The sequence below is a fragment of the Thalassophryne amazonica genome, chromosome 19 (genome assembly GCF_902500255.1).
Source record: "Thalassophryne amazonica chromosome 19, fThaAma1.1, whole genome shotgun sequence".
NCBI lineage: Eukaryota > Metazoa > Chordata > Actinopteri > Batrachoidiformes > Batrachoididae > Thalassophryne > Thalassophryne amazonica.
The window spans coordinates 22,708,645-22,724,456 of NC_047121.1; the positions used below are offsets into that span (position 1 = coordinate 22,708,645).

General features: G+C 40.5%; 1 protein-coding gene across 3 annotated transcripts in view; it reads right to left on the minus strand.

The window, feature by feature from the left end:
• Window positions 1-9,264: 9,264 nt before the first annotated feature.
• The window catches only part of syt16 (synaptotagmin XVI), a 101,531-nt gene continuing 94,983 nt past the window's right edge, over window positions 9,265-15,812 (minus strand). For 2 of the 3 annotated variants that reach the window (XM_034159422.1, XM_034159423.1), the window contains 3 exons: window positions 14,862-15,323; window positions 12,824-13,013; window positions 9,320-9,633 (listed from right to left, as the gene is read on the minus strand). In XM_034159422.1, coding sequence (XP_034015313.1) covers window positions 9,320-9,633; window positions 12,824-13,013; window positions 14,862-15,323 — 966 coding nt within the window. Of the gene's footprint in view, window positions 9,634-12,823; window positions 13,014-14,861; window positions 15,324-15,812 lie in introns of all 3 variants that reach the window. The other variant, XM_034159421.1, reaches the window with a different exon arrangement.

Sequence of the window (15,812 nt, forward strand, 5' to 3'; positions counted from 1 at the left end):
TCCTGGAGTGCAGTTACTGAAGAGATAAATATTCGGATTTGGAACTGCGTGCCGCTAAAAATCCTGGCAACTCCCAACATTGGAGAAGAAGCAGGAAGTGTCATCAGTGGCGGAACCATTATCTTAATGGTCCCGTTAATCTATGGATTTTTACAGGCTACTGACAGCCCCGTTTCCACCGAGTGGTTCGGGTCGGTGATGCACGTTTTTTATGTGTGTCAGAATGCTTAATTTTCACCGACAGAATCCTTTTGATTGGCAGGTGGAGCACTTATATTGACAAGCATGCTCACGCAGCGTCGGTGGCTTCTCCACAGTTTTTTAACTTGCAGCGCAAATAGGACTCGATCCATCAGCCACAGACATAATGAACGGATTACACCTGTAGTTGACTACGCCAATTGCAGATCAGTACAGCAGAGACTCGAACCATCATGGACTTTTCCTTCAGCCAAGTGGGTACTGTATTTTCTTGATTAAAAGCTTCGGCATTCATTTTTCAAACTGTGCTCAGACCCGGCACCTAATTCAAGGCCGGCGATTATTAACAAAATACTGCTTGCTATAATATGGTGTTAAGTTTTACTACTGGTTTAGATCAGAGCCCTCTGCATGGCTGCAAACCCTCTCCAGAGCCTGACATGCACCTGCTAAATGATGGACACCACAGAAGGCTGTGATTTGTCATTTTTACATTTTCACTCCTTCCTTTCCCATCATATTCTAAATGTTTTTACAGTGCACACACCGATTACATTTTGATCATGGATTAAATATGTTTGACAGAGAAGTCCACAAATAAGACCAACTTTACAATACAAAGTCTGAAAAAGAAGCTTAAATGCAGAGGTGGAAAAGTCCAGCTTCAGAAAGTAAAAGTCCAGCCACAAATTTGTTCCATCTTCCTAATAGACCAGCTGACTGTTATTAGTTCAACTCTTCAGGCAGGTGGATGAGCTAATTATTGAGATCACCTGTTTTAGGTGGACAGATAGAAGCAATACATAGTAGGACTTTTACTTTCTGAAGTTTTCCACCTCTGCTTAAATGACCTGCAATTCATGTAGGAAAATTGCACATATTGTAACAATGGTTTGAAGATTGATGATTGTATAAAGAAGTGGAGCTCGTTGAGGGACATATTAATCCAGAAAAAGCCACTGTTCCTGCTGTAAATTGCGTAAAGACACAACAGAGAACTTTAAAGGGTTGTGCACAACGACATCATTGCATGGCCACAGAGTTACAGAGCTGGAGAAGCATTAATCAGGTTTTAGGATTTTAAGGTACCACTTCTGCAGCAGACTTAGAAAAAGAGTGACTCACCCAAATGTAATCTTCTTAATGCACATAATGCTTTTTTTTCAGATGAAGTTCTGACACGGTCATTAAATGAGACAGGCGCCTATTCAAGGTCAGGTTAAACACCTGAAATCAAGGAAATATGTAAACCTAATTGGAGCTGTGGATTCCACTACTATTATTGTGAACACCCCCTTTTCTACTTTTTTTACTAATAGCCCAATTTCATAGCCTTGAGAGTGTGCATATCATGAATGCTTGGTCTTGTTGGATTTGTGAGAATCTACTGAATCTACTGGTACCTTGTTTCCCATGTAACAATAAGAAATGTACTCAAAACCTGGATTAATCTTTTTAGTCACATAGCACTATTATTCTGAACACTACTGTACGTGGCACAACATGCTGGCAGGCTTTGCCGTGATTGATCTCAGAGCTCAACCAACCACGATCAGATCATTTCAAATGTTATGACGACTGCGATCAGATGACGCAGAAACTGCACATAGACCGCCATCAGATGTGCGTCCCATCTCGATAGCGCCAAGTGTTTTAAACTGTGTAGACTGTTCAGAGACTGCCATCCATCTGTCTTCAGACCGCACCTCAGTACTTCCCGACTGTGGCCAGATGTGTCATTCTGTGATGGGGGTTTAACAATGAGAGGAATTTCAGAATTTTTTTTTGGAATGAAAAATCCACAATCTTGTTTTCAGTGATGTCATCAGCACCTGCTGGCTTTTGAGTTTGTGGGATGCGCACAAATTTTTGTGCATTACTTTTAATACATTTTACTACGAATGTTTCATGACACCAATCTGTACAAAAGCAAAGCAAAGCTGTTCTTTTGGTCAGTGTGATGCATCAAAGCTCACCAGATGCAACAGTGTTTATCCTGATATGTTCTAAATCTGTCAGTCTGCTCATTGTTGCCATGTTGCGACAGTAATGACAGACAAGATTTCAAGAACTTCAGTTCAATAATTTATTCATTTAAAGTTTCTGCACATTTGGAAAGACTGTTTACAATTCATTTGGACCTGGTTTGTCATCCCTGGCGCTGCAGACTAGGTCGACGTCCAAGCCTAGATGTAGCGCGGCGGGGTGAAAATGCTTTCCGTGCATGCAGTCCTTCAGCCGCATCCACAATCTGCAACCAGAAGGCTTCATGCAAAAGTAAATTACCTCATAGCAAGAGTGAATATGAATCATTAAATGTTACAGGCACTTTATTAATACAGTGTGACGACTGTATTACATCTGCATCACAATGTGATTGTCTTACATCTGTAATACAACTTGGGTTTCAAAGTGAGCATGCAGCTGAGTAACACCATAAGAAGTAACATCAAACATTTAACATTTAAAAAAATAAATAGTAGGCATTATAGATTCTGTACAAGTCCACATGCATAAAATATATCAGTCTGTGCAGTAATTATAGGTGCATATATATATATATATATACACACACACACACACACCTGACATCACTATTCCCAATAACATACAACTGCTGTGCATGACTCATCCGCCCTATGAATTTATTTAATAATCAGAGGTCATCAACACAAATCCTCAACATAAACCCAGAGGAAGAAATACCACTTTGTAACGCATAGCAGTTTAAAAGTGTACATCTGTGTTTTAGCAGCATGTTGAGCTACAGAATGGGTTTAAATGACACCGACATGTCCTGAAGAGGCCTGAATATAATTGCTATTTCACAAAGGTAAGTTAAAAAAAAAAGTGATGTTGGTTGTGGACCCAATAATCTGCAAGAACTGATATTTTCAGATCAGTGGCGCTCCATCAAAAATCAATTAGCGAAGCCGTTAAAGCTTGTTTCATCAGCTTCAGTTTTGTTTTTTCTCAGCTTTTCCTTTTCTTTAAAAAAAAAAAAAAAAAAAAATTATGGAGTTAAAACCTCTTGCAAAATGTCATTTTGTGAATTTCTGCCGTTGCGCGTTGCACACTTTTAAAGACTTGTCGAGTTAAATTTAAGGCTCCGTACACAGTGCCAATTTTCTGCACTACATGATTAGTTTACTCACCTCTCAACTTTAGTTACAAATTTAATCAAATAAATATATTTTTAATAAGATAGCTAAAAGCCAGGGAAAAACAGAGCCGTTGGATGCTAACATTTAAAAATGCTTGTATGAGGTTTTAATCTATATCTATATATATATACGAGGGCTGTCAATAAAGTATAGGTCCTTTTTATTTTTTTCAAAAACTATATGGATTTCATTCATATGTTTTTACGTCAGACATGCTTGAACCCTCGTGCGCATGCGTGAGTTTTTCCACGCCTGTCGGTGACGTCATTCGCCTCTGAGCAGTCCTTGTGGGAGGAGTTGTCCAGCCCCTCGTCGGAATTCCTTTGTCTGAGAAGTTGCTGAGAGACCGGCGCTTTGTTTGATCAAAATTTTTTCTAAACGCGTGAGACACATCGAAGTGGACACGGTTCGAAAAATTAAGATGGTTTTCGGTGAAAATTTTAACGGCTGATGAGAGATTTTGAGGTGATACTGTCGCTTTAAGGACTTCCCACGGAGCGAGACGTCGTGCAGTGGTCCCAGGCGCCGTCGTCAGCCTGTTTCAAGCTGAAAACCTCCACATTTCAGGCTCTATTGATCCAGGATGTCGTGAGAGAACAGAGAAGTTTCAGAAGAAGTCGGTTTCAGCATTTTATCTGGATATTCCACTGTTAAAGGAGATTTTTTTAATGAAAGACGTGCGGACGGGTCCGTGCGTCGGGACGCAACCGGCGCGGTGCGGCGGCACAGGAAAAACACCTCCGTGTTGATAACCATTTGTAAAATCCAGGCGGCTTTTGATGACTTTCAGTGGAGTGAGTATATGAGAAATTGTTTAACAGCTGGACATGTTCCAACTTGTCCTTAAGGCTTCCAACGGACGCTGCAATCCGCCCGCACGTCTTTCATTAAAAAAATCTCCTTTAACAGTGGAATATCCGGATAAAATGCTGAAACCGACTTCTTCTGAAACTTCTCTGTTCTCTCACGACGTCCTGGATCAATAGAGCCTGAAATGTGGAGGTTTTCAGCTTGAAACAGGCTGACGATGGCGCCTGGGACCGCTGCACATCTCGCTCCGTGGGAAGTCCTTAAAGCGACAGTATCACCTCAAAATCTCTCATCAGCCGTTAAAATTTTCACCGAAAACCAGCTTAATTTTTCGAACCATGTCCACTTCGATGTGTCTCACAGGTTTAGAAAAAAGTTTGATCAAACAAAGCGCCAGTCTCTCAGCAACTTCTCAGACAAAGGAATTCCGACGAGGGGCTGGATGACTCCTCCCACAAGGAGTGCTCACAGGCGAATGACGTCACCGACAGGCGTGGAAAAACTCACGCATGCGCACGAGGGTTCAAGCATGTCTGACGTAAAAACATATGAATGAAATCCATATAGTTTTTGAAAAAAATAAAAGGACCTATACTTTATTGACAGACCTCGTGTATATATATATATATATATCCTGGATTAAAAAAAACAAAAAATGATTCTAGTGGATATATTTTCAGCTCTGAATATGCAAAAAACATTTTTTTCGTACAGTGTACAGTAGCTCGGCAGGAGCATCCCCAATTTCACTAACCCCCTACCCCAGTACAATGACAATGCAGACTGTTCTGTTCTATTCTAACATAGTTCATATTTTTTAAACAGACAAATAAAAGATATGAATTAATGTGTGATGAATGCAAGTCAACTTCAAGCGAACAGAATGCAACTTTTGGTTTCTGCTAGATTATATTTTCCCATATGTTAACTAAAAAATATTTCTCTGTGAAAAGTGTCTGTTTAATTATGCAAAACAAAGCACCTCGTGTCAGAGCTCCGTTAGTCACCGTGTAAACGCTGCAGTCATTAAGAATGTGTACACAAGCAGCAAAGAGCCATTTACAGTAACTGACACAGAACGAGTCCAGACACCATATTTACCCGATGAATTAAAATTACCTTTTTTCTGCTTCCCGCAATCAGCTGTAACACAATGTTCTCAGTGGACAAAATCTATAGTGTCAGTTCAGTTTAGATGATCATTTTTTTTTGTAATTTGTAATGATGCCATTAATGTGTCATATACAATAACTGACTCGTGCACTCTGTTAATGAGGTGTGACTGTACAATAATTATAATAAATCCAGTTTTTCCTGAAATAACAATGGACATTAAGGACATTCTTGACATTAAGGATTACTTTGTCTGTTGCATCATATGTGTTGATAAATGTGGTCTTGTGTATGAGTGTGCAGGCTGTGGAACGTTTGAACCTGGGAACTTGCTTTGCTGGAGGAAGGGGCATCTTGGGGAGCGTTTGGAGGTATGTCTGGGTTGATGGAAAATCTACCCCAGTGACTGATCTGACATCAGTACTGACTCACTAATGCAGTCGATCTCTGTGGGATTCTGCTCAATGCCACATTGTTGTCTATTCAACTATCCCATCTGCGTTAACAGTGTACTTACTATATGTGGTTGTTTTACTGCAACATTTATGTCATTGCATGTTCTTTTCATCCTGTTAGGCTTTTTGTTTTGTCTCGTTAGATTGGTCATCAGCTTGAAGTTCCTTCGGAGAAAAAAATAAAACACCTGAATGAGTTTTCCCGTTACCACTGTGCTTGTTGCAGGGAAGAAAGCAAAGCAAAGCAAAAATAAAAAATAAATAAATAAAGAAAGAAACCTTTGGGTGGAGACAGCTAAGAAAATGGCAAATTGTTCTGCCAAAAAGATAATATAGGGTGTCCCAAAAAATGTCCAACTTTTAAAATGCTTTGTTTGATCCTTAAAACGCAGTCATTTTGTCACTAATGCTTCATTTCTTATTGCAAGCACCAGGAAAATGCCAAAACTAACCATACAACAATGGACAAAAATTATTGAACTTTGGCACCATCTCAAGAACAGGATCTATGGAAACCCTAGGCCTCGGACTCTTGTTTAGCTGAAGGAAGGTATCCGCCGAGGAATTCAGAACATTTTCCAAAAGGTTGCAGAACATGACAACATGTTTGCAGACAGTAATTGGACAACATGGAGCCTACGTTAAACATGTCTAAAAAAAAACGACACCTTATACCAAAAAATTTAATTTTGGTGGTAATTTTGACATGAGTACAAATGTTATGACCATCTTTGCAGATGAAAAGCTGTATATATATATATATATATATATATATATATATATATATATATATATGGTTGGTTCTTGTGTCATATTTATATTTGTGTTTTTTTTCTTTTGTTTTTATCGTGCACTGTATGCAGTATATGAGTCCAAGATGAATTTCCCTTTAATTTATGTGGAAAGTGTGACCTGATTGAGAGGTAAGAAGATTTTATGTGCATATTTTACATCATGCCATCCTCAGAAAGGATTTCAGGTATATTTTGGGTGGGGGAAAAAAAGCATTAGTGTTTGTTGTTAATGAGTCACAGGTCTGCAACTAGTTTTTAGTTTAACTACAGCAAGGACACTCACAGACACAAGCAGACTTTGAAAGAAAAGAAAAGTTTAAAAATATGTTTGTAAAACTCTGCACTCTGCTGTTTGCTCACTGTGTCGTCACCACGCTGTAACACAAACACACAGCAGGCTGACCCACCGGTCCCTCCCCCTCCAATAGACTGCACATAGAACATAAAGAAACACGCGCGAGAACTCGCTGTGAGCAGAAAGAAAGCACCCCCCCCACCCAAAAAAAACAAAAAAACACAGGCTTTATTCTAAAAAGTCAATTTTTGGACCTGGTAAATTTTCTATCTTGTGTCCAGCCTTGATTTTTGCGTTTTGGCGCCCAATTGACAGAAATCTGTTGCAGTGAGGGAGAACTTCAATCCCTGTTGTTGGAGTAAATATTGTTTGAGGTACGTTATGTTGTGGTTTGGCACTAAATAAACTGAATTAATTATATCTTGTGGCATCAGCACTTCAATTTTTAACTTAAAGTGTTGACTGAAAAAAGTCCACTTTACAAAGCTGTTTGATGCTGAGACCCTAATTCATGCATTTATCTCTTCTCGATTCGACTACTGCAATGTTCTATTTTCTGGTTTACCGCAGTTCAGCATTAGGGGTCTCCAACTGCTTCAAAATGTTGCTGTCAGACTTGAAAGTGTGACCACATTACACCCATTTTAGCATATCTTCACTGGCTTCCTCTCCCTGATCCGATTTTAAGGTTCTGCTAATAGCCCATAAAAATTGTTCACAGACTGGCCAAAAGCCAAGTCTCAAGTCAGCTTGCAAACAACTGGTGGTAATTATGACTTGAGACTTGACCTGGGACTTGCTGATTGATGACTTGAGAGTGACTTGATGGTGACTTCGTCCCACTTTATTTTCTAATGAAGACATGGCACTTCTAGTGTCACTGAGTTTCATAAAACCTATGAGTGATGTCATGGGGGGTTCACGTCAATGTCTGCGAGGTACTTGATGCTTAAATAAATGCCATCATCTTGCCGGCTGCTCCCGTTTTTGTACAGGATCGCTGCAGTGAACCGAGCACAGAGCCATGCTGGAATTTTGCACAAGTTTTACATTGGAGTCTCTTCCTGACACATCTCCAGTTGTACCTGAAGAAACACACACACAGCTCCTGGTCTACCGAAGAGATTTCCCATCCGAGTACTAACCAGGACCCAGACGGGCTGCTTGATGCTTAAATCAATAACTGCTTTTAAAACGCACCTGCTGACCAAAATGAGGCTTATTGTTTGTTGCTGCTGTCATTGTCTTGTGCTAATTTCTTGTTCTGTGCTCTACGTACAATTCCGTGTGTGGACGCGACCTGCCATCTGGTGTAATGCAACAAGATTTGAGTGGTACTGCAGACGACTGACAAAAACAAAAAAACACTAATTCATTTGTGTGACGTCTTGGCAAAGAACTCTCAAGAGTTTCAAATCCTAAACAATTATGGAACCTCAACAATTGTAATAATGTTTAACATTCAGAAATACTTTAAAAAAATTAATAATAGTGTTTAGTAATGAAAGGAAAAGTAATGTAGATTTGTGTTTGTAGCTTTTTTTGTATTAACTGCACACAAAGATTAATGCACAGAATCAGCATCTTCAGCCCGTTTACCAGAGTTCCAAAATCATCTGTCTCAGCACAGTTTAAAATGTTTTTTTGTTTGTTTATATTTAATTCTTGCCGAGTTTCTGCGACACAGGAATAGCACTTTTCAAAATTCCATTTCCAAGACTTTTTGTTCCTGTTTGATTTGCTTTGGACCGTGTGAAAGGAACAGATCTGCTGAGCCGATCAGCTCTGCATCTCTGCTGATTCACCAGACAGCAGAAGAAAAAAGAAAAAAAAAAAAAAAAAATGAAGAAAAAAAAATCTTAGCACAATTTCTCTTCTGACAGCATTCAATAACTGGAGCACCTTCACCTCCGAACTGAAATGTGCGAACAAAACAAAAGTAGAAATGAAGGTTCGACGTTCGGCTTTCAGGCTGATGCTCTTTAAAGCCTTGATTTTTTTCAACCTGTAAAGTGATTTTCTGTACCAAAGTGTAAAGATCATGTAACAAAGATACAACTTTTCTTTGAAAAATGCCACTTTAGAGGATTTCAATTCCAAAATGAAATAAAGAAAAGAGTGACTTTCAAAAAAACAGGTGTATGTAACCTTGGTGAAGCCGTTCTTTGTGTCCTAAGATTTCTCTCCTTGTTAATTCCTGTATCAACCAAACTGTTTTACTTCAAATCACCGCTGGCCTCCAAGAGCAGATTTATTTAACATCAACAAAAACGGCTGTCTGACGTTTATGTGGCCTAGGGATGGAAGATAATTGACGGAAATGCTCATATCCATCACTTCTTAAATCACATAGACAGGTTTCCTCCTCAAAAATTTGGTCCCTGCTATTTCTTCTAATAGACCAAAACAAACAAACCAAAAAAGAAAAACATGCCAGTCAGAAGCATTCCTGAGCTCAGCTCTGCTATCCTGCAGCCACATGCAGTGTTACGCTTCCAGCAGGACATGCCAGCGGCAGACCTGCTGGCCTTGACTCTCCTTCATGTCCTGCCAGTGGAGCTGCTCCTCCTCACCACTGCTGTTCTGGCCCAGAGAGATCCAGCCCACCATCTCCTTGCGCTTCATGCTGCGCCGGTTGTAGATGGAAACGAGAAGCGTCACATCCGACAGCTGGAACAGTGCGACCTGAAAGACGAAGGTCTCCTTGTAGACAGGGTTGGGCTGGCCGCGCCGCACTGATGTCTTGCAACGTGAAATCTCCTGACCGACTGAGTTAAGTAGTGCGAGTCGCCCGTAGGTGTCTGAAAAACAGACGGACTAAAGTCAAGCATGAGGGTTTAACACATTTACTTAAAACTACTGTAGCAACGTGACTGAAACGGTGAGGTCTAAGTCACAAATGTTATATGATGACACAGAGGCCTTACTGCTGCCGTTAAGAAAGATCAAATACAAAACTGCAACAAAGCAAACATCAACATTGCAGACCAAAAAAAGTCTTACAAGCCCCCAGAACACCTACAGACAGTATAAGACAGAATTACTGGCACTGAGGTATTAGGGGTGCCACCTTCCAACAGGTCTGCATTTTAAATCCAAAATAATCAAGTCATGTCTGGGAGCATGTGATGATGCTGCACACCACAGAATCACCTTGGGTCCTGGATGGCAATGACCCAGACAGGCAACGGGTCCATTCCCACATTTCTAAAATAACTATCTATCTGTCTCAGCTAGGTGAAACATGGGTGTTCCCTTGGCCTTGAAACAGGGCAGGCACATGGCCAAAACATTGTCACTGACACTCCTCATTCTAGTCTCTCTTAGTAACTGCTCGTTTGATTCAAGGTCATTCCAGGGGTACCCAAGAATCCTCCAAAGAGACCTAATAGCAAAGATATCCAGTCGTCACCTTAGCTCACTGGTTAGCGTCCATGTCTTGCAACTAGGGTTGGATATCAGGAACCAGTTATTTTCGGGTATCGTTAAGAAATGATTCAATCCACCGATATCAATAGCCTTTTTGCTTAACGATTCCCTTATCGGTCCTTCAGAGTGGCCGTTGTTTTTGAGGGTGTTTGTCGGGAAAATGATCATTTCTCTACGTTGATTACAGACCCTGCAGCAGGTCTGTAATCAACTGCTTCTGCAGCACGTCTCCACTTTGAACCATGAACCAATGAAGCAGTGCTTCGATCCGCTGGCTCGTTGGTTCTTTGATTCGCTGCTCTTCAGAAGCGGCAAGTTCACTTCTTAACCCCTCTCAAAGCCATTGAAATATGTCAATCGTGAGTCACTTTTGTGTGGATTAAACTCACTAACTGGGACTCTTGTCTTTTTGTAGTCAAGAATCGAGAATAGTCTTCTGTTCTATTGGCACGGCTCCAAACACTGCGCGGCTCTCTGCCAAGACAGAGTCTGGTCAGAATTAATAACTTCAAAACGAATCGCTGCTTTAAATAAAATGACACCTCATTCCAAACTCTGGAATACAGACAATAAACTACAATCGACTAAAACATTTTTTTTTTCCCTCCCAAAATGAGACGTCCTGCATTCTTTATGAATTACATCCTGACGTGCAGCACAGCCAGCTGCAATAGCTCAGCTCAGATGTATGGAAAGGCATTCATGCCAATAATATTTGAAAGGAAATGCTTTTGACAAAAACTACAGATTTTGTTTATTTCTATTTATGTACAGAGATCAAGGATCCACCATGTATTTATTATGTCCAGAGTTTAACGATCCAGTGACCAATTTCATATTATTTACTTTAAGACTCAATAAAATGTTGTTGACATAGAAAACCTGTAAAGCCTACTTTTAGTACACAGAAAATTCACAAGGTATCGATAAGGAATCGATAATGGTATCGATATCGATTAAAATCTTATCAATACCCATCCCTACTCACAACCATACAGCAAGACAAGCAGCACCAGTACCTTAAGACTTGGATCTTCATTCGCCTGCAAAGATATCAGCATCGCCAAACATCTTTGTCCAGTGACCTCATGACTCCACACGCCCTTTCCAAGTGTCGCTTAATCTCAAAAACCAAAAACCAGAGACATGTATGTCACTCAGCTGTGCTTTGTCCAGGGTCGCCACAGCGGCTCCAGCACAGATCCGCACTGGGATTTGGCACGTTTTACGTCGGATACCCTTCCTGATGCAAGTCGAGTTTTACCAGGAGAAACAAACTCAGCCCCTGGTCTTCTGAAGAGGTTTCCCATCCAAGTACTAACCAGGAACCCACCCTGCTCAGCTTCTGTGATCTGACGGGATCAGGCACAGGCTCCTCATTAACTAATGCAATAATAGGTACTCTCAAACAACAAAATAAGACTTAAGTGTGTTTAATGATCATTTATTAATGTTGTTCATGTTTATTAAAATATTAATTGTCATGCTATTGAATAATTTAGAAAACTACTGAACACCATTAATAAATGACTACTAAATAAGTTAACTCACTTCAATTGTTAGTTAATACTTACTGCATAAAGGTAATACTTACTTACTCCATTAACTAATGTCAATTAACGCAGCCTATGTAAAGTATTACCAAGGACGTTAAAACAAAAAACCCAAAATCTAGGCTCGATTCTCTAATGTGCCTTCTCACAAATTGTAGCTGAAATTTGAAGTCTTCTTTTTAATACAGTTGTTCTGTGTTCCACTCCGTGATGAAGCCGTGTAATTAGTGAGGCAACAACAAAAGTTGCACTATGCACATTTTCCCGAATCATAGCCACAGAAGTGTGTAACTCCTTCAGAGTTTCCATGGGTGTCTGAGTGGCATCACGTCGCCTTCTTGCCTGGTCTCTCAGTCTCTGAGAACAGCCGACTCCAGACAGATTCAGCGTTTCTATTTCAAGCAAAATTCACCCTTCTTTGTTAAACATTCATGTTTGATGTTTAGTAACATTATATATTGATTGAGATCACTGCATTTGATCAACAATAAAATGAATCCTCAGGAATAAACTTTCCTGATAATGTTTATGCAGTGCACACTAATGAACAGTCAATCATTCATTTTCTATACCTGCTTACTCCAAACAAGGATCACAGGGGGGAGCCTAACCCAACAGTCATAGGGTGAGAGGCAGGGTCCGCTGCGGATAGGACACCAGTCTAACACAGGGCCACATATCAACAAATGCATTCACACACAGCTACGGTCAGTTTAAAGTTCCCAATTCATTAAACCTGCATGTCTTTGGAAGTGGGAGGAAGCCGGAGCACCAGGAAGGAACCCACGCAAATACAGGGAGAACATGCAAATTTGACACACAAAGATTCCAGGACCTTCTACAGTGTTAACCACTTATCCACCGTGCCGCCCACAGATAGTTATGAATGCTATATTGCATTTCTGATAATAAACACCCTTAAATCCTAGACACATTTTTGTCTTGCATTTTTTAGGTGTGCACGTTTCAGGTGTGTGTGTGTGTGTGTGTGTGTGCACGGCTCACAGACCTGGTGGCCTGTTGATCGCCAGGTTTCTGAAGTGGCTGCCCTTAATGAGCTCCACAGACATGCGTCCTGTGGTGGCGTTGTAGGTGAGGCCCACCAGCAGCTCGGGGACGCCGCCATGGGTCAGAGACTGGGTGGATGAGGCACTGTCACTCTGAGACACTGCAGACAGGCTCAGCTGAGAGTCCACAGCCTGACAAAACAGTGACAGTTTGTGTGCTTTCACTACAGCTTTGTGGTCATTTATGGACACAAGTGAGTATCGCTAAATCTGCAAAACTGGAAGCAAAGTTTTAAAGTTTGAGTCCTGCAGAATATCTCTGTTAGGCCACAGTAACATGATCATCTAAAGCTCCGTTTCGTGCAACACATAGGGGGGCAACTTTGAACGGAAATTCGAAAAATATTATTGTTGTTCGGAAAATGTTTATCCCCACATCAAAAAGCTGCTCACAAAAGCATGAAAACTAATAATTTCGGCAATTATTTTCACTTTAAAATTTGTGGCCAATCCTATCGTCCAACCAATCAGCGATATTGTAATAGATGCAATGGTGTAGCAGACCAATCACGATCGCCGTACTATTGCTGTGAGATCCCAGATTGCAGCGTCCACGGAATGTTGCTAATCAGCGGAACCTGCCGTATATTTGTTCAAATTTTTAGTTTATGCATGTAGAATTCAACAATGATTCAAGTCACTCAGTGAAATGTAATACTGCACAATTGATAATACTTTACAATTGATTGTATGGCGCATGATACAGTGGAAATTTGTTATAATCTATTACAATAAGGAATTCATCATAAAATAAAGTAATTTTACATCCAAGTGTTGGTTTTTTAATTCTTTATTATTCATTATTTTTGCAACTCTGATATGATAAAAAAAAATATGGATATCAAGTAATTTACTTAATTTACTGTAGAATGGTACCATTTGGAACATCAGAAAATATTTTTTATAAATCATTTTCTAATTCTTTAATAATTTGGTAAGGTTAGACCTGACTTGTGTGAAGCGCCTTGAGGCAACTTTGTTGTGATTTGGCGCTATATAAATGAAAAAAATTGAAAAATTTAAATTGGTTATGTACGATGTATAACTGATTGTTTTATGCACCATCCATATCCACCAAATTACTGGAGGTGGTTAAAAAATTAGGAAAATATATGATTCAAAAATATGTTTCAGCGTGCCAAATGGTTCAAAGCTAGACCATTTTTTATTGATGAAAAGGTGAGAATTACAAAGCCCTCAAAGAGCTCCTAACTTAGTCTAAGCAACATTCTTTCGGCAAGTCATACACAAGTTGGGCCATTTGGACTGCGGTCGAGGGGCTGCACAACATGATCGGCCATATCGGACCCTGGCCAAGCGTCCGAATGAGGGCGAATGGTGGACAAATGCCCATTCGAGCCACATTTGTCCAAGGTCGAGGTGCCACCCATGAACTTCCAACAGTGTAGCTGGGCACTACAAAAATGTGGGCCCATTTGCGCAGCCAGCATGAATGTCGCGCCCAGGAAAACACTGTCGAGGTGCGGTCAAGGTGGCAACAGCTAAACGGTCAGTGTGTCATGTTCCCTCCCCCCCAGCACCACGCACATATGGTGTGTCCATAGAGCCGTATATATGAGAACTAGAGTCTGCAGTCGTACTGAGATGGGTCCCGGCAAGGAGGCGTGGTCGCCATTTTACAGATCAGGGCAACTCAGTAGGCAGTGTGCACTAATGCTCAAAGAGTTTTGTCAAGAAACAGGTGGGAAATGCTGGAAAGCTGCGCATGTTGGCAAAGCCACAAACGGAGGAAGAAGGAAGACAACATTTCCATCCATAATTAAACAGTTTTGGTTATTCTTGTCACTTTTTCCATGACTTCTGGGCAATAAACTGGTGTAATGCGATATGCCTGTGTAATTTGTAAATGCATAATTAAAACTACTGTCTTGCATTCATACATATTTTTGATGATGCTACTGCTTAAAAAGCACCTTAAGAAGCAACTCAACATCTCAAACTTGACTTCAAGAAACGTACCTTCAGATTACTGCGCGGCTCCATAACCAGTGTCATTTCCACTGTTCCTCCATTTGGGTTGAGCCCACTGAGCCACAGAACCTTCTCGCCCATCATGCGTTCACGACACATCCTGCCACTGAGGGCGTACAGCCGAAACCTGATGGCTGACATCGGCAGGTCAGATGGCTCCAGACGTGAGAAGCGAAACGTCTCGTTGAAGTGCGGCAGCGATCCTTTTTGTACCGAGGTCTTGTGGCGTTGCTTCTTAGAGGGCAGTAAGACCATATGAACCTGCCAGGAGTCCATACCACTCCGTGCCTTGTCTGGAACATCCCGCGCTGTGATCACACAGACCACCAGCTTCTCTGTGTCAGGATGGTACTCCAGGGACAAAGCCAGGTCACCACATTTAGATATCGGGGTTTGGGGTGAAGAACCAACAGCCTGAGATGGGTCCTCATCATGAGAAGGTTGCTCTTGCTGCCAAGTAAAAAACAACTAAGAGGTGATAACTTGACATGAGGATGATCAAACAGAACCAATTGAACTACATTAGTCATATTTCATTCCATCCTGCTTTGGTGCTGCTCATTTGAGGAGATCAGATTACCATGGGATTTGGCTCCAATTTATGTGCGTTGGGATTAGATAGGATTTCTACTCGTCCAAAGATCACTCATTCCAAATATCACATTAGTTTGTAAATTAATAACAAACAAGTATAAACAAACATTTCAACTTCTTAAATTTGAAATAAATAAATTTAATCAATATACTTTAAGGTGTCTTTATTCTTCTTTGACAGTAAACGGAATATCTTTGTGTTGTGGACAAAATAAGACATTTGCAGAATTTTTGTTATTTTCTTACATTTTATGGACCAAACACCTAACTGATCAATTGAGAAAATAATCACCAGATTAATCGAAAATCACAAGTCACAGCCTCGATACGTACCCTCACTTAAGT